Consider the following 22,353-nt stretch of genomic DNA (forward strand, 5'->3'; position numbering starts at 1 on the left):
GGTGTGTAGGCAGATGCAAAGCAGCATGCCCCATATTCTGTGGGATGTATGTGATGAACTGGGCAACTACACTGTCTCACAAGGCCCAGTCTAGTCTTTATAAACATGATGCCCAGCCATGCTTTGATTTTAAATAAAAGCTAGGATTCTCTGGTAGATTTTTCGATAGTTTTGAAGGAGACGCTGGACACTGGTGTGCAGTGGTTACACATTGCTTAATATTTCAATGATTCTTATTTTATACTACTGGACAAAATGAAATTGCACAGTTGTTTTACTTGCTAAGTATATTTTCTGGACAAATTACTTGTCTGCAGCAATAAAGTATGTTGAACTGAGCTTCAGAAGAGTCTGTTATTCCTGAAAACTGATATAGCACAGTGTGGTACAGATGAATAGTTTACGAGGAGAATTGCAAAATAGTTGGGAAAAGATTAAGCACTTAAATAACAGGCAAAAGCAGATAGTGTCAGTCTTGGTTGGGCAAATTCTCCTTAGATCTTTTGTCCCCCTGTGGGACAGTGTGCTTTTGTTTCCATCCCCGCTTACTTCCTCCACTCTGTTTAGTGAGAGTTAGATTGCCCCCAAGCCCTCTGGACAGATCATACAATTTATGGGTTTGGGGATTTGTTTTCTTTTTCTCTCCTGAAAAAAAAATACAATTCCACAGGGTAAAAAGGAGACTTGGTCTCTCATGATTTCTCTCTAAAGCTATGAAAAGTTTTCTCTTTTTGGGTGGGTGTAGGAAGTTGTAGGCAGGGCATATCAGCACTTGGGGACAAGATGTTCTGGTGAATTCATTGTTTCTTCTCCCCCTCTCTCCTGTTTGTTTCTTTCTGTGACTACAATCTGACCAGTTTCAGAATAACACTTGTCATAATTTTGCCTTCTAAAAGCCTTGAGAAACAGTGATCTTTTAGACTCTGAGATCTGTGTATTAACATTTTTAATAAGTGCTGTTTATTCTTTGTACTCCAAGAGCACAAACCAATAACTTAATTTGCATGCCTGCTTTGCTTATGTGTAGTGTGAGATCTACTTTGACTTGTTAATTCCTCTTGTACAGATCCTTTGCACTGATTTCTTTCTGTAACTGTAGGGAAACCCTTTAGCTGTCTGTGTTCGAAAGTGATATTGCTAGTTGGCATCTCAAAAGAGCTTGGATAAACTAGAAACCAGTAGCCTGTAAATACTTGGTAAATTTTAAGTTCGACTGTGTAAATAGGCTTAAAGATTCCTCTCTTCCTGAAGCTGCTGTTAGCTCTCTGAACTGGTTAGCAAGATAGTAACCTATCAAATATGGAGAGAGAGAAGGTTGAATTTTCAAAGAAGGTTTTTTCCTTTTGGAGGGTTTTTGCCCTGCATAAATACTGTCCAAATTATCAGAGTCTAAAGAACTTTACCTACCAGGCATGCAGTGTGAGGTGATGGTGTGTCTAGTGTATGACAGCTGATGCAGGAGACACTATTGAGAGATACTAGGCTCAGAGGATTTAAAAATAATACATTCTGTGCTTGCATAAGATAGGAGAAACCTTTAACAGGACTGTCAATATCTGTTCCTTGGCCAGTCTACTATGACTTGCTTAACACCAGAAGGTTTGTGTAAATATGTCCACAATTGGATGACTTTGCACCTTATCCAAGTTAAAGCTGATCTTATAAAAATTGTCATTAGTTGAAAACCTGTATTTCTTTCCATGTACTGTCTTTCCCCCAAAAAGTTTAAGGCTTATTCAAGCTGTCACTTAGCTGCAAAATAGTCAGCTGATCTTGTTTTTTAATAAAAATAGCTCTTAGAGAAGACCTTAAAATAAATACAGAAACAAATATCTGGAGGTTGAAACCCTTGCCTCAAGGTGGCTGTGGTATGTGGTGTTTACCTACATGCTGGGTTGGACACCAGTACTTCTGCTTTGAATCTCAGTGCAGTTGTTTTCCATCCAGATGTTGAAGAGTATATGAAAAGGAAGAAGGATCATCTAAGATAGATACCAGAACATCCAAAATGTGAGGGACCAAGTTCCAAAATTTGTGTAAGCTTCAGCCAATACACCAAATAGTAGAACTATCCTACAGCTTTGGATATCTCTACAGAACTAGTTTAGGTGCCATTAAGTATGTATACTTGACACAGGAGTCTTCCTAAGAGCTAGAAAATGGGGGAAATTGTGTAGAACTAATTATGTAAAGCTGCCACTTAGCTGTTAATAATCCCAAATTAGACAGGGATTTTACAATATGTAGTCCTTAAATAACTTTGTGCTTTTTCCCCTGGTGTCCATTTTACCTGTATTTTTCCATTATCTGGGATAGCCAGACAGCCATCTGAATCTTTATCAATGTGGACAGTGGAAACAGTACAGATGAGAAAAGTTAATTTGAATAATATTTTCCATTGATGTTTTATGGAGGTGAATTGCAAGGTTTCAGAAGTCTAAGGTAAGGTTACCTCTTTACTGTTTGGAAACCATTGCTGTACAGTTTCAAGTCTTTCAAACTCATAGAATTGAGGGGAAAAGCCCTAACAAATTTGGAAAAAATGTTGGGGTTTTTTATTGTTATTATTTTAATTTCTTAATAGTATTTTAAACTATTTGTTTTTATTACAGGGTTGATCTTTGGAATGCCAGTAACTTGAAGTTTGGTGACGAGTTTCTAGGAGAACTTAGACTCCCTTTAAAATTTCTCCGACAGTCTAGTTCTTACGAAGCATGGTATTTGACATTTTTGTTTTGGAGAATAAGTAGAAACATATGTCTACTCTGAAGACTTAAGAGCAATTACTATTATGTGATAAAGTTTAAATGGATTTAATTTGTATCTTTTTTGTAAGCAAGCCAAAGTAATCTTAGCAAGTGTAAGAACAAAAAGTTTTGATAATGTGATTAGAAGGTTCACTGTGCCTCTCTGTAGCATGTGGGAGTTCTAGTATGTTGTTTTTATATTATTTACTGCAGTTCATCAGCAGTGCTATGGTTTTAGTTTGTGGGTTTTTAATCATATCTACATAAATCTTTATGTTCAGAACCTCCCATGTTGCAGTTGGTGCAAAACAGAGTGGCAAATTTAATTAAGAAGTCTGATTCAGAATTCTCAAGAGTTTGATACATATATAAATACTCTGTGTATCTGTACAGTTTCTCTGTGCTTATGTATAGCCTGAGAAAATCTTGTGTTTCAGCACTAAGTTTCTGTCCTATTTTTTGCATATCAGGTATTTTCTGCAGCCCAGAGATAATGGTAACAAGTCATTGAAACCTGATGACCTTGGTTCCTTAAGGTTAAATGTGGTTTACACTGAGGACCATGTTTTTTCCTCAGACTATTACAGTCCACTGCGAGACATCCTGCTAAAATCTGCAGATGTTGAGGTAATTTGCTTGTGTTTTTTGTTGTTTACTTGCAGATTATCTTCACAGGGGCATCTGAAGATTTGTCACTATCTTGCTGACACCATAGCTGTTTAATTACCAGAGAGGTCAGCTCTTGCTTTTCAGACCTCAGAACCTTGTTAAGCTCTGCACATCTCTTGTGCTTATTTTCAGTCCTTGCAGAGATCTTTATCTGTGTTCTGTATGGTAGGTGGGCGAAGGCAGACCCAAGAACACAGTGGTTTTAGCAGCAGTACGTTTTCTGTGATTTTTACATTTCAGTTGTTTTCCTTCACTGGACAGGAGGAGGTTTGTTTGCATAATTGAGAAAAATCCAAACCAAGAAGTAATTCTGAAACATCAGAGATTTGGACCATGTGTACTTTTGTTTTTTCAGTAAAAGAACTGGGTTCTGTACTCACTGGGACTTGAAATTGTGGAGGGTTAGGTAGGGTTCTTTCTCTTCATTTGCTTCCCAGGGAAGTGGCATTCACTGAAAAGACAGCCATTAAAAATGTGGGAGATGAGAAGAGACTGTACTACAGTAGTTTTTAAATTGCTGCCCTCTTGTGACCAGAACGTACAGCCCAGAAAAACTGGGATGTGACATCCACCCACATTATATACAGACATTTGGGTAACTGGCCATTGCAACTGTTGTGGGGGGTTCTGCATTAAGAAGCTAATGGGAATAGAAGGAAAGAATGGTTGTTCTCAAAGGATTTCTCAAAGTTTTTATTTTCCACTGTTCAGCCTGTTTCAGCATCAGCTGCACATATTTTGGGTGAAGTTTGCAGAGAAAAACAGGAAGCAGCCATACCTCTTGTCAGGCTTTTCTTACACTATGGCAGAATTGTGCCTTTCATAAGTGCCATTGCGAATGCTGAAGTGAAGAGAACTCAGTAAGTACCAAAACCAAACTGCTATCAAAAATACCTAAACTGCATTGGCTAGTGCGAGAATCCTCCACTCAGTTTCTAGAAATATGCAGTTTGAGAAGAAAATGCCAGAGTCATTCCTGTTCTTCCTAGCTGTGTGGCAGAGTTCTTTCTAAATTCTTTCACTGCTCTCAAGATCTGGTTAATTTGGCCTTCAGGAGGAGTTAGCATAATTTTTGGTGAGAATTATTTGCAGGACTATTCTAACATGTGAAAACAGGGATTTTCACTCAGTCTTAAGTATATATGGTAACTGAAATTCTACATTACCTTCAGCTGCTCATATGAAATAATTTCAGCTTTGTTGTGTACTCATAAATCATTTAGTGCTGAGTAAGTGTGGAATTTGTTTAAAACAACAAGCAAGTTTCTTCCTAATCATGAATATTTAAGGCAAGCTGTGTGTCTAATCATCCCAGTTAGAGGGCAAAGGATTAAGTATGGGATTGAATTTGGCATGGGAGGGCAGAAAATGAAGTTAGATTTTTTCAGCTGCTTCTTTTGAATTCCTTGTTTGACTTATTGGCGGCCTGATAGTTCAATAGTGTAAGATCTAGTGTTCATACCAAGCAGATCCTAAAGACTATTTATTGCCACAGTCCTTGTGCCTGTCACACTCTTTTAACAGTAGTAGAGACAATTGGGAGTCAAGGGGAATGACAGATAGACTGTAAATTTCCTTAGTACAAAATTAAGTCTTTGTGTGGGTTGGCTCTTTTCAGAGTGTCTGGGGGATCATGTGTTTTCTGTAGGTAGATGTGTTTTTTCTGAACTGCAGATTGGCTGAAACAGCATGGTTGCTATAGCATGAGGAAACTTGCTAATCCCTATTTTATTCATTTTTTTTTTCTCCCTTTGATAAAAAGGCAGCAAAGATACGTATTGTAGACGAGATTATTGGTTATGTACCTATATGCATAAAGTAAATTGCTAAGCAAGGAGGTGCAGGTATGTGATAGAGCAGCTGGCTGAAGCTTTATCAGTCACAGAGGCTGTATATCTAATACGAGATGAGTTCTGTGCAAGAGACTTTTTGGAAAACCTGAGAGTCTGCAAGGTGCCACCTCGCCACACAGTTGTCAGGGCTGAACTGGGGTCTGCACTGTGTTATCACAGAGCAGTGCTCTAAGTCCCTTAGAAAATATGGCTATGTCATTGAAGTCTGCTTTTCTTCTTCCTCCCAGCTTGCATATTTTGTAGGTGCAAGTAGTAGGTCATGTGCAATGTCCAGTGTAGTTGTGAGACTAAAATAATTGCCTCTTTCCCCTATTCAAATTAACACTGTTTAGTAGCATGTGAAAACAGATGTCTTTCTCAGATTTGTGCTGTAGACCTCTTGGATTTGAGCCTCTATATCACTGTGTATTTGGATAGTGCACTGAGCTCATGATGCTAATACAATGAAGATCTGCAGTCCCTCTCTATTTTCCCAGGCTTCTGCTTTTCTGTTATACCCTGGAAGTGCACTATATACTGCATGACTACATATAATGGCAGGCTGGTGTCAAGGGAGGTTTTGCTTGTGTATTCAAACCTAGGATTCCGTTACCTTTCACTGTTGCTTTTATTTCCGTGTATTAGCAGTTCATTACAAAGAGACTAAATTACAGAAAACTGTTCACTTCCAGAGATCCAAACACCATTTTCAGAGGAAACTCGTTAACTTCCAAGTGCATTGATGAGACAATGAAACTGGCAGGGATGCATTATCTGCAAGTTACACTAAAGCCAATTATAGATGAGGTAAGAACAGTTCAGACTGTTCATTTGGTAAAATGTCATTGTAAAGGCCTTCAGGGAATAAATACTGTTTATTGCTTCTCATTTTAAGAACACTGTGTAAGAATAATGCTTAATGGCTTAATAGCTATTAATAGCTTCTTTCTGCATTAAAATCCTTTGTGTTAGGTTAGCCACAGCTGAGTTGCCCAATTCAGAAACAGTTGGATTGCATTAAAGGAAAGGGAAAATTTCTATTTATTAAATCACATTACTCTGTTTTATAAAAACTAGAGTATACTGTTTCTGAGAAATTAATAAATAGTATATACAATAGAAAGCTGTTGTGAAGCTATAAATAATGTGTTTCATCCAGTGGGTATAAAGGGATGCAGTTATTCTTAGATAACTGTGCATGTGATGCACATATTGGAACAGTGGTTTATTATCTATTCAGTCCAGAATGGTGGGTGTGGGTATTTTAGTGCTGTAATTGGGCAATACTTTCAGACCACAGACTTCCTTTAAATGATTTGACAATTTCTTCTGCTGTTCTTGTCTTAATGTTTCATCAGAAAGTGTCAAGTTTTAAAGAATACGGATACACTTTCAAAGTTGACTGTTTTGGAAAAAATAGGACTGTTTTTGAACAATCTTGTGTGAGAGAGTTTAAAGAATAGTTCTGCATTTCAGTTGAAAGAAAGGGTGGAATGAATTAATGCTGCTTTTTGGAAAAAATAAAGATCACACATAATTAACCATTGCTGTTAAAAGAAAATACTCTTTATAAAGTTGGTTTTTGCCTTTTACCTCTCATCTCAAAAACTAACAGATTAGGCTTTTTACAAAACTTTTTGTACTTGTAGATAAATTTATATAACAATTGTTAACTGTATTTTTTTTCTAGATCTGCCAGGTCCATAAACCTTGTGAAATTGATCCTGTGAAATTAAAAGATGGTGAAAACCTGGAAAATAACAGGGTATGCATTAGATTTGGAAGACAGTCTCTGTTTATGCCATCACATTTAGCTGAGTTCCTCAGCAGTTTGATCTTGCATATAATTTTGTGATTCCTTAGAATACACTGTAAGCTTTCTTGACACCACCCACATAATTATTTCACAACAGCTTTACATTATGCTGTAAGTGCAATACCTGTAGAAAGTTAATGACTTCTGCTGCTGCCCTGAGGACAAGGATAACTTAGCCTGTGGCTAATCTGGAGAACTCTCTCTTCAGCTCTAAGGAGGTTGTAGCCAGGTGGGGGTTGTCCTCTTCCCCCAAGTAACAAGTGACAGGACGAAGGAAAAGACCTCAGATTTGCATCAGGGAGGCTTAAAGTGCATATTGGGGGGAAAGTTTCTTAAGGGTGGTCAGGCACTGGAATAGGCTGCTGAGGGAAGTGGTGGAATCAGCCTCCCTAGAAATGTATAAGAGGCAGGTGGATATGTGGCACGTGGGGACATGGTTTAATGGTGGACTTGGCAGGGCTGGGTTAACCACAGGACTCAATCATCTGGGAGATGTTTCCCAGCTTTAATGATTCTATGATTCTGCTGATGATGGAAGAAGGAATGATTTGCCATATGGCTGTATCACTTAATGTTTGCTTTAATAGGAATGATATTTTTACTCTTCTTCTTGAATATGTGCATTTCCCAAACAGTATAATTGAGCGAGAGTTTGTTTTTCCAGTGTATAATGTTGAAAGTGGGAATCTTTTAATGATGCCACTATGAAAAAAAACAGGAATAGTGCCACTTTCCACAGCAGAAAATTAGTATAATTTTGTCATAATCTTTGCATTTTTTAGGAAAATCTGAGGCAATATGTTGATCGCATTTTTACTGTAATTACAAAATCTGGTGTAAGCTGTCCTACAGTGATGTGTGATATTTTCTTTTCACTGAGAGAATCAGCTGCCAAACGTTTTCAAGGTGAGTTTGTATATATTATTTTATTTTACATAACTGATAGCTTTTAAATACAGATGTAGTCTAGCAGTTTGCATGATCCCTGTTGAATTTAGTATGTGAACAGCAGCATATCCAAAGTAATGTTTGCAGTATGTTAATGCTGTTTTCTCATCATCTATTCATTCCACAAAGGAACATGATTTTTGATGATGATTGGAGTTTTTTCTTAAACAACTTTCTAAGGAAAACAGCATTTAAAAAGATCATTATGATGATATTTTATAGGTTCAGTATTTGCAAAGCATACTCAATTTTCAAATGTTCATGATTTTGTAATGGCTCATTCTGCAGATTCCATGCAGAGGAATAATTTTCTGCTTGTATGTCAATCTGTAATAAAAGCCAGTCTATAAATTGAAGTTGCTGCAAGCTCACTGCTCTAAGAGCCCATGTGCTGCAAAGGTTTTCTGGCTATCAAAAGACAGATCTTTCCAGTCCCTCTTAGTTGTTTTGTCTCTGTGAGAGTAAATGGGCAACATAAAGCCAGAATTAAGCAAAACAACCAAGCTATGTATTTTCATGGAGGGAAGCAGATTGCAGTAGGAAAGTTTTAGAGAGAGTAATACAAGTTCAGCTTTTAAACTGTCATTTTGGAGTAGGCAAGCTCAAGCCAAAGATCACTGACTCTGCTGTCATGCTCTTTATCTTATGTTTAAATAAATAAGTAAAATGTATTTTCTGTAACTACCAACTGCAATAGATACATTAGGAGCCCATACAACATTTGTGCTTAGTGCTATAAGCAGGTAACTGAGACTTGGCCTCTGTGCTGAACGTTTCATAAACTGTGTAAATTATTCATCATACTTCAGTGCATATATGGAATAGCAGATGTCTATGAAATTCTGTGTGGTGGAAAAGTGAATGGTGTTCTTGCAGCTTATGTTATGAACGTGGTTATTTTTTAAAGAGGCTCTCATTGACATTTCTTTGGCTAGCTGATCTCTGGCTCCAAATCCTCTGTCATCAGTTAATCCTGTAACTCGCAAATACATACATTATCCAGCACATGCTCAAGTTAGCTCTCTCAAGGCTCTGATAATTTCATGAGGCTTTTCAGGAAGGATTATTGAAATGCTGAGTAGAGGTCTTTTTTTTTTTTTTAATAGGTGACCTAGATGTAAGGTACACAGCTGTCAGCAGCTTTATTTTTCTGAGGTTCTTTGCTCCTGCCATTCTTTCTCCAAACCTCTTTCAGCTTACTCCACACCATCCAGTAAGTACTGTATCAGTTTATTCCTATCTGTGTTTATGGTTCTGTCACCAGAGTCTCTCTATTGAGATTATTTCTTCAGTTCTTTTAATAGCCTTTAGGAAAAGTACCTTTGTTAGTGCAAAGATCTATTATATCTGTCTTGGATATGAACCATATGTTGAATGACTTTTTATTGAAGAACTTGGGAGATATTGGAGGAAGAGTGAAATTTAAAGACAAACAAGGTAGATGGTCTAAGCTACTGTGGAAAAAAGGGCTGTTGCTTCATTCTTGCCACATCACATTAATGCTGGCTTGATTGGCAGCAGTGTTGGAAATATTTTGGATGTTAAACAACATATGTCAGCTTCGAATAGTTGTTCTGTTGGGAGTGGACAGCCTTGTTTTTGTCTTGTGATTGCCTTTGAATCTCTGAAGCTATGGAGTATGACAGCTTACAAGCCAAAAACCTTTTAATATAAAAGCAACTTTTTGCCTGTGGTGTTTTATTAGGGGTCTTCTCTAATTTTTGTTACTCTTCTGCAAGTGAAACAAGAAAGAAGAAATATAGTTTACCTTCCTCTATTCATTATTTTAAATAGCTAGTCCATATAATATTGTTCTCTTTCCTAGGATCCTCAGACTTCTCGAACTTTGACACTTATCTCTAAAACCATTCAAACACTAGGCAGTTTATCAAAATCTAAATCTGTAAGTATGCTATTATCATTTAATGACTTAATTTAAGATAGTGATTTTTTAAGTCTTTTATTCTTAATTGTAATTAAGCCTTTGAAATGTTTGAGTTGCATTAGACTCATGCAAAACTGGTTGTGCTTGCTTTGATTATAAGCCTCTCATGTTTAGAGGAAAACTAAATCTATCTTATTCTGAACTAGATGTTAGTAAAGCAAAATTGTTTGACCAATACAGAAGTTTGTTTCAGAGCTCTTCATTCCTTCCTTTGGAAGAAAGACAATGATTAGGAAAGCCTGTGAAGTTCTCTACTTATCTATAATACATGATCAGCAGCTCTACAGGGCTTAATAGATTGATTCAGCATTTTAAAACTGAACTGAGAAAAGTTGCCCAATAAGGGGAAGGGCTATACTTTCCTTTTCATACAAGTTCAGTTTTCTGTCAGTGGTGAGATTAGAGCTAGATGTCCATAACTCTGGATGTTTGATTGAAATAAGTATTCCTAAGGCACCACACTGCTGTAGCTGGTGGTAATTTGAGGTGGTTGGGGTCTTGTTAGGATTCACAAAGGCAACTGTAGGTGGGGTGGCTGTGTCCCTCAGTTATGAATCCTTCAAGACAGAGGAATTCTTTTTCTTACACTTCTTGTCAGGAGAAAAATTTAAAGCCAAAGCAGAATTTTGAAGCATTTGAAGAATGCATTGTTAACTGCAGTAACTGAACATATGAAATGCATTCTGCTGCCTCTCTGAAATAAAAGTTTGGTACTACTGACTGTGTGCTGTATAACATGAAAGTAGCACTTGGCTTATTTTACTTCTGGCCAGAAAAAAACCCTGTCTATCTGCAGTGGCTTTCCTCCTGACCAACTGCTATTAACAATAATATTTTCTGTATAAACTGTATGATGATATGGGTGGTTTTGGCTTTGTATTTCAGGCCAATTTCAAGGAATCTTACATGGCTACATTTTATGACTATTTCAATGAACAGAAATATGCAGATGCAGTAAAAAATGTAAGTAATACATGTGAAGGTTATAAAATTCCTGCTGTGCTGTTGAAGTTGAATCCTAGAAACAATACATACTGTTGGTAAACCAGGAAGCGTGTTGAGAAAAGCAGACTCCTGATAACTAATATTCAAGAAACTTTTATTAAATTATCACATAAATTATTAAATTGATACGTCAATAGTAAAATTTCTTGGCATCTAGTTCTAGTTAATAAATAGGTTGAATTAACAATCTGCTGCTTAGAGCTTTTAAGATGTGTGTACTTTGTAGAATGCTTCAGATCTGTGATGGAAAGTAGTCCAAAAATTAGTCCAAAAGGAAGTGAAATATCCATATAACAAAAGAGAAGCACAAGAAGTATTGGGCATCTGCAGTTCTGCTGCTTAAGAGCATTTTTGCTATTTTTAGGTTACAGCCCAGGAGACTTCCCAGATTCCTCAAGCTTTTGCCATTACCTTCTGTTTAACTACTTTTACAAATACTCTCATAGCTCTGTGCTATGCAAATGCTGAAAGATTTTAATTTGGGTAGTGTGGTCCTGTCATTTTTACATCTGCTTTTTGTTCACCTTTTAGTTTCTAGATCTAATTTCATCTTCAGGAAGAAGAGATCACAAGAGCATAGAGCAGCCTATATTGCTTAAAGAAGGGTAAGTATGCATGTGCAACAAAACCATTTACTCATGTGCTCACTACCATTCTAAGTCACCCATCTCTTTCTGCCACCCCTATTCCATTCGTGCAATCAGAGAAGAATGTAGGAGAATTCCTGGGTTGCAATTTCTGTTCTTTGTGGTTGCTATAGCTGATTTGAACATATTTTTATTTGATTTAAACATCGTAATATAAATGTGTTTTGAAATAAGTGGAGAAAAGAGAAGTCTGTAGAACTTAATTAGCTCAGCTGAGGCAAAATAAACTCAGCATTGTATTAAAATCAAGCTGGGGTCTTCCTGAACTCTAGTGAAGAAAAGCTGTAACATTCCACCATGAAGACAGTGGAAGACTGAAAACAGATACTGAATAACTTAATGAGAGCAAAGCCTACAAATGGAATTTGCTTTTGCTGCCCTATGAGATACATATGCTAACTGTTATCGTGGCCATTTTGAGGAAAATTTGACATGTGCTTGGAGCAGTTTATAGTTTCAGTACCTTTCTTTTTTTGGAAAGTATGTTCCATATGCTGTCTTAGTTTCAGATACCAATTGTTGACATTTTGTGTTACAAAACTGGGTTGTTAAGATCCTCTCTAAGTGCACTGTAGAAGCAGCTTCTTAGAGCTAGGAGGAAGAAAGTAAAAAAACCCAAATTTGTCAGAGCTCAGTAAACTCAAATACTATTAGAAAGTAAGCCTTCATGGTCACTTTAAGTAATGCAAAAACTACATTGTCAGTGAAAACATGACTACCTCTTCTATTTAACCTTAACAGTTCACTTCTCTGATAAACCTCTGTCCTTAGAAGCAATTTAATTCTGTACATTTATCATCCTTTTGGTTTTCAACTTAAGTTTATAGTCTGTAACATTTACCCTCTAACTGTAAAACATTTTTTTTTGCCTGTCTTTCTTTTGCTCCTGTCTGATTTTTTTCTGTCTTTTCTTGCTCGGCCTGTGGCTGCTGTTGTAAGGACTCTTAAACTAACAGTAAAGAAAGTTGATGGTAATAGTTCATGCAGGTAAGATGGTAGAGGCAGTTGCTGCTTTGCTGTAGCTACTAGCTGACAGCATGTCCTTTGCAGCAGTAGATTTGTCTGACTTAACTTTGGGGAGGAAGTATTCTATTTAACCATCCTGAAATGCCTGTGTAAACCCAGCAGGGAACATTTAGTTACCCATTTCTTGATGTTGATATTTTATTTTATTTTTCTTAAAACAAAAACCTGCTGTAAATGGAGAATAAAGTATTTCTATTTATATGAAGGGCACTAAGAAGCAATGTATGCATCAGGAAGAACTTACTGAAAGTGATGAAGAGACCATGCATTTTCTAGGCACTTCTTAATTAGTATTCATGTAAATTATTCTCAAGGTTAAGAAATGGCCTTCGGCAGTCTATATTTTTATTTTTCCATTTTGCATTATTACCATGTTTTGTTGTGGGACTTCTCACAGCCTTTGACTTGATTCTTCTCCAGACTGAATGGTTGTTTAATGGGGTTTCTATTTGCCTTTGCAATATGTTTGCTTGCTTTTGTGTTTTTAATCTATCTGTGCCTCTTTTAAGAGTATCAAATGGAAAGCTATATCATAAGGACTTTTGATTGAAAAGATTAATCATTGGCACTTGGGTTTGCTGGTATCAATCACACCATCATTGCTTAACAGCTGCCTGTCTGATTCTTTCCAAAAGGAAGAGAATGAAAAGGAGAACTTTTTTTTTTTTGGTGGTGAAAAGGGCATGTCGATACTTCCTAGCAAAGCTAAGGCAGATCCAGATTCAGGTATACCATAAACATGAGAAGAAAGAATATCTCCAACCACCTTGTACTGAAATGGATTTAATCTTTTACTTCTTCTCCCTTTGTGCTTGTCTTTGTTCTGACTTCTCATACATTCTGCAATTGCTAGAAACAAAGAAGTTGACCTTATAGCTTCTGTGATTTTGAATGCTAGTCACCTATCTCTGGAAAATAAAAGCACATTTTTCTCTTGGCTATGTCACCTATGAAGAATTTAATTCAAAACGTGCTCTTAGCCCTGCCATATGGAGTTTGCCTTTTTCAAAGAAGGGAGGCTCTTTAGGAGTTTGCAATTTTAAGTCATCTTTAAGCTGTCATGAAAAGGATTAGAAACTAACTTGAAGAACATGTTGTCTTGCCCAAGGGTATCAGTTCTTCCTTTGAAATTTGCCTTGACCTGGAGTTATGAGGGCTACTGCCAGTGGGCCTAGTGACAATCTGAATAACATGGTGCTATTAAATATTCCTCAAGTATTCAAAGAATAAGGACCAAGACAGAACTGTCTGACCATTTTAAGAATGAGAGATGTGTAACTATAACCAGTTAAAAAAAAAAAAAATCTGCTGCTGTAGACAGTCTTTGTCAGCTTTTGCTCACACAGCTTGGAATGAGCAGCAGATACCAGCCCAGCTAGTTACAAAATAGTTAAAGTCTGAAGGAACTTGGGTTTCTGTTTGAGTTTTAAACAGTCCTGTGGTTTGGTCAGATGTATTTATTTATGACTGAAGATACCAGAAGCTAGAAACAGTATTAGCTGTTCTAAGCATTTTAGCGCTCTGCTTTTGAAAAATCTTAAAGCAGGTCATTCACTGTGCTTTTTGTGCTGTATAGTGCCTTCCTATTTAATAAAAACTACTCTGTAGTAAGTAGTTTTTACCCACTCAATTATGCAGTTCTGTATTTGGCACAATAGTTAAAATAATGTGTAGAGTAGCTGCTATCAATTCTCTATGGCATGTGCAGACACATTTTTATCTAACAAAAGTGGTGCTGAGCAGTTGAAGTCACCAAAGTCACACTGAAGTTTTTGGATTGATTTAGTGGTTAGGAAAGTGGTGGATGCATCACAGTTTCCCAGTAAATGAATTTCACAATAAATTCATTCAAATTTGAAATTAATTAAAACTGACAACTCATAAATGAGCACCCCTAATCTGCTGAAAAAGGGGTGGGGGTGATCTACCTTCCAGCCATGAGATCACTTTGAATGTTATTGAAATTGCATTTCAACAGCAGTATCTATGTGCAATTGCGAATGAGGCTGTGAAACATCCTGATTTTGTTTCTAGAGCTTGAGCGTGATTAAAGCATGTAAGGGTACAGTCCCCATGCACCAGAGGCTTTATACCTGCCTTTTAATTATTAAACATAGTCTAAACTCTTTGAGCTTTCTCACAGCTTAAAAAAAAAAAAAAGCTTGTAGAGTCAACAGGTCGAGCTTAGCAGAGCAGTACTAACTGTGTTTTGCCTTTTTTCTGCTGCACTAGGAAACCATTTAGCTGGATTTGTAATTCCAGAAAGGGCACAAACTGCAGCTCAGTTAACTAACTACAAGTCAAGTTACATGTCTTGCCCCTCATCTAGATCTGGGAAAAGGACAGACCTAACTAATTGATGCACTAAACCTGTCCAAATGTGACACTTTTCCTTGCCAAGAAAAGACCCCAGTAATTAGAAAACACTCTGTGTCACCTCCTAAAGCTTTGCAAGTGCTATGACGTATATCCATATGTATAGATATATATGTGTAAATCTACATACATAAGCATGTGTTGTAACAATTGGTGCCCTGTTTACTAGGTTCATGATCAAGAGAGCACAAGGAAGAAAACGATTTGGTATGAAAAACTTCAAGAAGAGATGGTTTCGCCTGACAAACCATGAGTTTACCTATCAGAAAAGCAAAGGTAACAAAGGTTTGCCAGTCTTGTTTTTGATACATTGAAGCAAAGATTAAACATAAGGATTGTGTAGGAGTAGAAGACTGAGATCTAGATCTGAAATTGTAGAAGACAGTGCAGACATGTCTGTCAGCCTGTATGTTCTTGCTCTTTTTTTAGTGTCTGTATTGACAGTTAGAGAAGCTTTTTGGATAGCATAATACCCTGTAAGTAAGCAAAGTATTTGATAGTATTTGTCTAATATCAGTTATTATCATCATCTGTAGGTTTCACAGTTACCAGATTGTCCTAGAAAACAAAACTTAAAAATCTCAAGCTGGAATTTGGGTTTGTATTGAACATTCTCAGATGCATCTCAGTGCTCATAAATTCTGTAGTGTTGGCACAACTGGGTACAGTAGACAAGGATTCACCATGTGATTCTGTGATTCTGATTTGCTAGCACAGTCCTTAAGTATTATCTTAAGTATATTTCTGTTTTCAGCTGCACTACCTTAGACTAGCAAACCTCTTTGAAACTGATTACTGCAGCAGGACACAGTATATTTACTGCAAAGGTGACGATGAAATAAATCATTCCTGTCAGCTGAACTGAACTAGTGGTGATGCAAGATGTCAAAGCCAAGTGTGAAATAATGACTGGCATGATCTGAACATATTTCCTTATCTTTCTTCCTCCCTATGTACTTTACATGATGGAAGGAAGTGGTATTTCTTGTGTACTACTGAACAGACAGGAACAATTTGCAAAAAGCAAAATCCTTGCTATTAGGCAACATTATGTGAACACATTTTTAAAGTTCAAAGATTGCCTGCTGAGTGAAAGATTTTCCCTCTTTTCTTATGCAGTCAAAATGATTTTCAAAGAAATAGAATTAGTCCTTAGAAAAAGGGCAAAAAGTGAAGATGAGTTGTGAGTAACTGGCTCATTATCTGTGTGTCTGTGTGTTTTGCAGGTGATCACCCTCTGTGTAGCATTCCAATTGAAAACATTCTGGCAGTGGAAAGACTAGAGGAGGAATCCTTCAAAATGAAAAATGTAAGTAGGTCATCTTCATTAATGTATTTGTTAGGCTGCTCCAGATCCAGCAGCCTAATCGCCTTTTTCCCTTCTGTAACCTGGATTGGATTTCTGTTGAAAGATGTACAACCACAGCTGCTTGTTCTATATATAGTAGCAGGAATTTCCAAAAGTACAGCCCATTCAGATTCTTAACAGCCCAGTCAGCAGTCTTTGGGTTTCGTGATCTGCAGCACACTCAGTACTGAGCACTGCTGATCAGCTGTCAGCTCTGTAGGGTCACACGTCACACACACAGGTAAGATGATCGAGTCCCTGCCCTTTCTGCCAGGCCTCTCTGGTGAGAAGGAACTTGCTGCTTATAATTGTGAAGGATCACAACTTCTTTATTAGCAGTTAGGTTTCCTTATTGGTTCATGAAAGTACATATATATATATATATATATATATTTTTTTTTTTTTTTAATTTGGGTTTGGTTATGTACCAAAACAACATCTGTGCTGTGGTAGTATGGTTTGCCATTTTGGTTGCCACATTAGAGAATAAAATACAGCTGTATTTCTCATGCATGGAACACTACTGCCAACTTCTGTATTGTGTAAGAACAGACTTGATCAGTTTGAGTAGTGTTGGGAACCTTTTTCATACATCTCTGCCTGTAAAGCTGAATCCAGTCCTTTACAATTTGTATTTAAAATTAAACAAAAAAAGATCTCAGGTTTTTTTCCAGTTCTGAACATGCATCTACTACAGACTTAGTTACATGTATAAATGATTGTGACTTTTATCTTTTTCTGCCTTTAAGACTTTCCTGCCATCTACACTGCTTGTGAGCACCATGCAGGACAGTGCTCAATCCTGCCCTAGATATTAGGTTCCTCAAACAGCTCTTTGTTAAAAGTGAAATACAATTCTGGGTTCTTCAGTATTTCCCAGTTTTAGGTATTATTTAGGTATCTATGTCCTCTCTCAGCTAAAACTTCTAGAGCTTCTAGAACACATCTCATCTGTACTATAGTTTGCTCTGGTGTTTATAACTCTACTACACAGGCAAAAACCAACCAAGCTGCAGAATAATTTAGTCTATCAGAAGGCAGCTGTAATATGTGATGAACTGTTGCCAACTGTACTCTGCAAACTAAATTGATTGAGCTGAAAGCAGTCACACAGTTGAGATAAAACTCACTGTAGAGAGGAGTGAGCTACAATTCTTTAACTTATACTGAGTGTAGTGAGCTCTACTGAGCATCCAAAATATGTCTACATTGTGAAGATTCATAATCGAAAAAATATACCTTTGTTAACATCAAAAGCCATGTGCTATTTTGGTTGCTTAAATTCAGTATTACCTGGGAAATCAAGGTGACTACATCCATTCCAGAAAGTAAGATTCAATCTTTCCATTAACAGTAGAAAATAATGTTACCACCTTCTTGTGCTAATATATTCCTATTTTTCTTGCCATACATAAATAGATTACTGCAGCAAGATCAGAATTCTCAGAACACCACAGCAGATGTATTTGCAATGGATATTCCCTTGTGGGTGCTTGTGTGATAAAAATTCACGTTTTGTATAAATACTCTTAGTGTATCTGTGCTCAGAATTGCACCAAGCGTCTCTTTCTCACTCATGTTAAACTTGCTTGTCTGGCAGTAAGGCCAATAGCCTTCGTTGTTCTTAAGCACAGTTTGGGGAATGTGAGGGTGGCTTTAAGTACTTTTTGGGTCTTCTGTGTTGTTTGAGAGGCATCTGGTGGTTTTGGTAGTGTAAAGGTCTTGCAGCCACTTGAAATTCTTGGCTTAGTTGTGGGCTTGTCAGTAAGTATTGCCATATGTTGGATCACTTTGGTTGATATCCTCTTACACAAAGCCATACTCCTTAAATCTGTTCCTTGTTGCAATGCAGGAGGCTCCATTTAGCCCAGCAGGACATTAAAATTCTTTTCCTTGTAGCTCTGTGTTAATAGAGTTGAACTGCGTGTTCCTGTCTTCCTTTTTGTTCCTTCCATCCCAAACTCAAGTTGCCAGTTATGCCCTGAAGAGTTTTATTGTAAGGACTCTTTGGTGTGTAGTTGACACTGTTGGGCTGATCACACTAAGCAGCTCCTACACTGCCATGGTGTATTGTGCCTTTCTAATCATTGTCTGATACCATTAGGGAGATACCAATAGTGCTTCCCTGCTAAATACAGGGAAATGGTTGTTTGAGTTTTCCCTTTGCAGTTTGGCATGATGCACATTTAAAAGTGTCACAAAGGAGGAAAAGACTGTGCTTGGTACCGGTCTGCAAGATTCTCCCAACCAGCTAGGTGGAGAATTGAAGCCAATATTTCAGGTCTATGTAACAAAGGCAAATTTCAATTTTGTTGAGTCTGGTTTGTTCTTATTGTTTGGTGTGTATGGTTTTTGTTGGGCTTTTTTTTGTGTGTGTGTACCTCTCCGGTTTTCTTTTTAAAACAGCACAATGAAACCAGCTGTTTGGAAAATTGTATTCCATATGATATGGGCAATGTAATGTCTAATAATTTGAATAATCAAGTGAAGAAGTAGAGTGGAGAAAGATAATTTAGACACACATGAAAGAGAGAATAAAATGTATTAAGTTTTTGCAGAAGCTAGAGGAAATTACCTTTCCAAAATTTGCAGCTACGATCACTAACTTGAGCTTAGTAATCTTCAATGCATGATCAGTGTAATCAACCAATAAGGCTGTGCATCACAAATTTCCTTCTTCAGGAGGAGGAAAATAAATACCCTTCTAGGTTGCAAGCTGTTTTGAATAGCTTTAATTAAGATTTTCAGTGGCCAAGCTGTAACACAGAATTAATGTGTAATTATTTAAACCACCTGATGTCAATCAGAGAGAAGCAATATTTCTGTGCTCTTCTAATAGCAGCTATAGTTGGCTACAGAAGCATGGAAGTTACTAAAAGGCAATGGTCATGCTGAAACAGGTACTGGAAGGACTAGAGAAATGGCAGTATTACTGCAAAGCTGTCACTGAGGCTGGATCCAAACTCTGTTTTCTTTTTTGCCTTCTGCTGACGAGCATTTCCTTTCAGGCCAGTGCTGGGTTCCTCTGTCAGCCTTCCAAAAATTGGAGTTACAGCATTACTAAAATTGTTTCCCTGAGGCTGACAACAAATATTGTTGAGACCCAAGCAGCAAATTGATATTAGTTATTTGTAAATAGTTTCCTACAGGAATAGTATCACACTCCTTGTACCAGGTGAAAGGTCTTGTTCTTTTAAGGGCACATTTACTGCTCGGTTTTGTGTTAAAATATATTTATTGGTCCATTCTTTTAGTAGGCTGTGTTTTTCCTGCAATAAATCCTAACTCAGAGTCTAGCCCTAGGTTGACTGACTCATTCTGGTGCTTTATTCCATGGTTTATTTGCAGATGTTCCAGGTGATCCAGCCTGAAAGGAGAGTCCTGTATATCCAAGCAAATAATTGTGTGGAGGCCAAGGACTGGATCGATATCCTCACCAAAGTTAGCCAGTGCAACAAGAAGCGCCTCACTGTCTACCATCCCTCGGCCTATCTGAATGGCCACTGGCTTTGCTGTAAAGCCACTGCAGACAACACCCCTGGCTGCACACCTTGCACAGGGTAAGGGTTTTAATGTGCCACTGGTGTAGTTACTGCCTTGGTTACCTGTGTCTCTGCAGGGTGACTTGCAGGGGCACGGTTAACCAAGATTTGCCAGGTGTACAGATGTTCAAAGGCCATCTATTGGTATTCTTGATTCTTCATGTCTGGATTGAAATGTTGACTTTTTAGAGTTAGAGATGGTGATAAGAAGGGATTGTGGGATTAAAAATACTTCGGTTTTGATCATTTGCCATTAATAAAAATGTCCAAAATCCCTTCAATATCCTGTTTGTAAATTCCTGAAGCACTCATCTGCTGATAGATTTAATTCTGAACTGATCTTTTCAGGGGGCTGCTCATGCTCTCTCTTCAACAAAGATGTACTGTCTGGTTTGTAGGAAGCAATTTTCATCTAAACTGAGAGAAGTCACAAGACTGTAGTGGTAGTTAGGATATAAGACCTGGGTAGTTGGAAGTTCAGTGCTTTGGCTCCTCCATCTGGTTGTAGCTGACTAATTCACCAAAATTAGTCTGGATACTGATACAGTCTTCTCTTTGAAGTCAGTGGAAGGGTGGTGGATAAACAGAGGAATAAAGAAGTTTGAACTTGTCTTCTTTTGGAAAAACTGTTACAGTCTATTGGCTTTCATAAGAACTCACTGTTTTCCTTGTTAAGTGCTTTATGTGCTATAATACACTGTTTAGCATATAACTTTTACCTCTTTCTGATGCCTTACAGAGGCCTGCCAGCAAATATACAACTGGATATAGATGGAGATAGAGAAACTGAGCGCATCTACTCTCTTTTCAACCTGTATATGCCAAAATTGGAAAAAATGCAAGGTGAGGATTAAAGATCGTTACATTTCCAATTTACTTACCAAGGCAGAAATGCCTGTGAAAAGTTGTATGTTCTGGTTTGACCAGCCTTGCAAATCACATCCTAGAACAAGTGGCTTTATTCCCTTCTGCTGTCTTGAGGCAGTTGTGTGTATTATTTTTGGTGCGGTCCCATGGTCTGTAAAAAGTTCTTTGTGTACTAATAGTTGTTTGAAATACTGTCTTAACCACATCATCCTAAAATAGCATAGGCACAGAGCATTACTTGGAGGCTCTGAATTGACAAATCAGAGCCAGCACAGAACCAGAGGTTTACTGATCCTGACAAGAAGTTGCACCATTAAAGCTGAGGTTTCAGTGGAATATAGTTTTGTGTTACCAGAAGTCATGTGTATGCACATTCCCTGATTCAGAGCCTAAGAACAGGCTAGATGCAAATGGTTTCTTCTGAAAGGCTCTTTCAGAATTACCCATTGAGGATGACCTGTGGATGCCTGTGAAATGTTGAAAAGTGGCTGGGAAACTTTCAGGAGCTGAGGGAAGTAGGGATGTGATGGAAAGGATAAAAGAAAGAAGAGACAGCAGAGGAAGTTGGTACTAGTAGGCATGCCAAGAGAAGTATCCGGTGTACACAGTGCCAGACGTGAAATCTCAGTTTAGCACAGGGAGTGGCAGGGAAGCCTTCACTGTGGCACTGATCTTTAAATAGGGTTTTATTTTATAATATAAGTCAGTGGTGTCAAACACACACACTGGAAAGCACTTTAATCTGTTACTGGCTGCTGTGCAATTGCAAACTCAAGATCCTCACCACTTCCGAGCTGTCTGAACCAGTGCCCAGCTTTCCCCTGTTCCAAATCCTCTCTGCCAGAGCCAGGATCGAGTTCCAGCGTTGGGGAAAAGGACACAGGTCTGGCAAAGCAGTGCAGCAAGGGGAAGGGAATTTGAAAGCTGAGACTGGGACAGCAGTAAAGCTAGAAGGAGAGACCAAGTAAAATCCTTCCCCTTCCTTCCCTCCTTCCCCTTCCTTCCCTCCTTCCCCTTCCTTCCCTCCTTCCCCTTCCTTCCCTCCTTCCCCTTCCTTCCCTCCTTCCCCTTCCTTCCCTCCTTCCCCTTCCTTCCCTCCTTCCCCTTCCTTCCCTCCTTCCCTCCTTCCCTCCATGAAGCAGGCAGCCAGGCAGTAGTTATGGCATATTCTGCTTATGGTTGTTGCATGAATCTTTTAGGGGCAATGTGGTAAAACAGGGCTACTTCCGCCTGTAATGTTTTCAAATTCAGCCCGTACTTGCTGCCTGGGGGTGGAATCTGTCTCAACAAGTGAATACTTGACTTTGTGCAGGCCAGCCCTGCAGCACAGTGGCAGAGGCAGGCCTGTGTAAGAGTTTCCAAAATGTGTGCATGGGGTGCAGATAGTGGCAATTGAGATGAAAGCATTGCCTGTGCAGCAAAGGACAGCTTCCCACCAAGCCAGGAGCAGCTGCCAGGCTTGCTGTCCTTTCCATATGAGATGAGGAGGAGGGAATGGGCATGAGACTCCCTCTGTGCCTCCCAACAGCCCAGCAAAACTTCTGCTGTTGATATCAGCCACAGTTCTGTGGTGGTCATACAGAAG

General features: G+C 38.1%; 1 protein-coding gene across 4 annotated transcripts in view; it reads left to right on the forward strand.

Annotated features, from left to right (window-relative positions):
* Nucleotides 1-22,353, forward strand: part of RASA3 (RAS p21 protein activator 3) — a 170,399-nt gene that overhangs the window by 145,352 nt on the left and 2,694 nt on the right. For 3 of the 4 annotated variants that reach the window (XM_085558461.1, XM_085558441.1, XM_085558472.1), the window contains 15 exons: nt 2,613-2,717; nt 3,218-3,374; nt 4,128-4,276; nt 5,941-6,055; nt 6,939-7,013; nt 7,847-7,970; nt 9,119-9,225; nt 9,838-9,915; nt 10,843-10,920; nt 11,494-11,567; nt 12,549-12,596; nt 15,181-15,287; nt 16,238-16,320; nt 19,708-19,919; nt 20,641-20,744. In XM_085558461.1, coding sequence (XP_085414587.1) covers nt 2,613-2,717; nt 3,218-3,374; nt 4,128-4,276; nt 5,941-6,055; nt 6,939-7,013; nt 7,847-7,970; nt 9,119-9,225; nt 9,838-9,915; nt 10,843-10,920; nt 11,494-11,567; nt 12,549-12,596; nt 15,181-15,287; nt 16,238-16,320; nt 19,708-19,919; nt 20,641-20,744 — 1,616 coding nt within the window. The remainder of the gene's footprint in view (nt 1-2,612; nt 2,718-3,217; nt 3,375-4,127; nt 4,277-5,940; nt 6,056-6,938; nt 7,014-7,846; nt 7,971-9,118; nt 9,226-9,837; nt 9,916-10,842; nt 10,921-11,493; nt 11,568-12,548; nt 12,597-15,180; nt 15,288-16,237; nt 16,321-19,707; nt 19,920-20,640; nt 20,745-22,353) is intronic. The other variant, XM_021545628.4, reaches the window with a different exon arrangement.

This window comes from Lonchura striata, chromosome 1 (genome assembly GCF_050655825.1).
Source record: "Lonchura striata isolate lonStrDom1 chromosome 1, ASM5065582v1, whole genome shotgun sequence".
Lineage (NCBI taxonomy): Eukaryota > Metazoa > Chordata > Aves > Passeriformes > Estrildidae > Lonchura > Lonchura striata.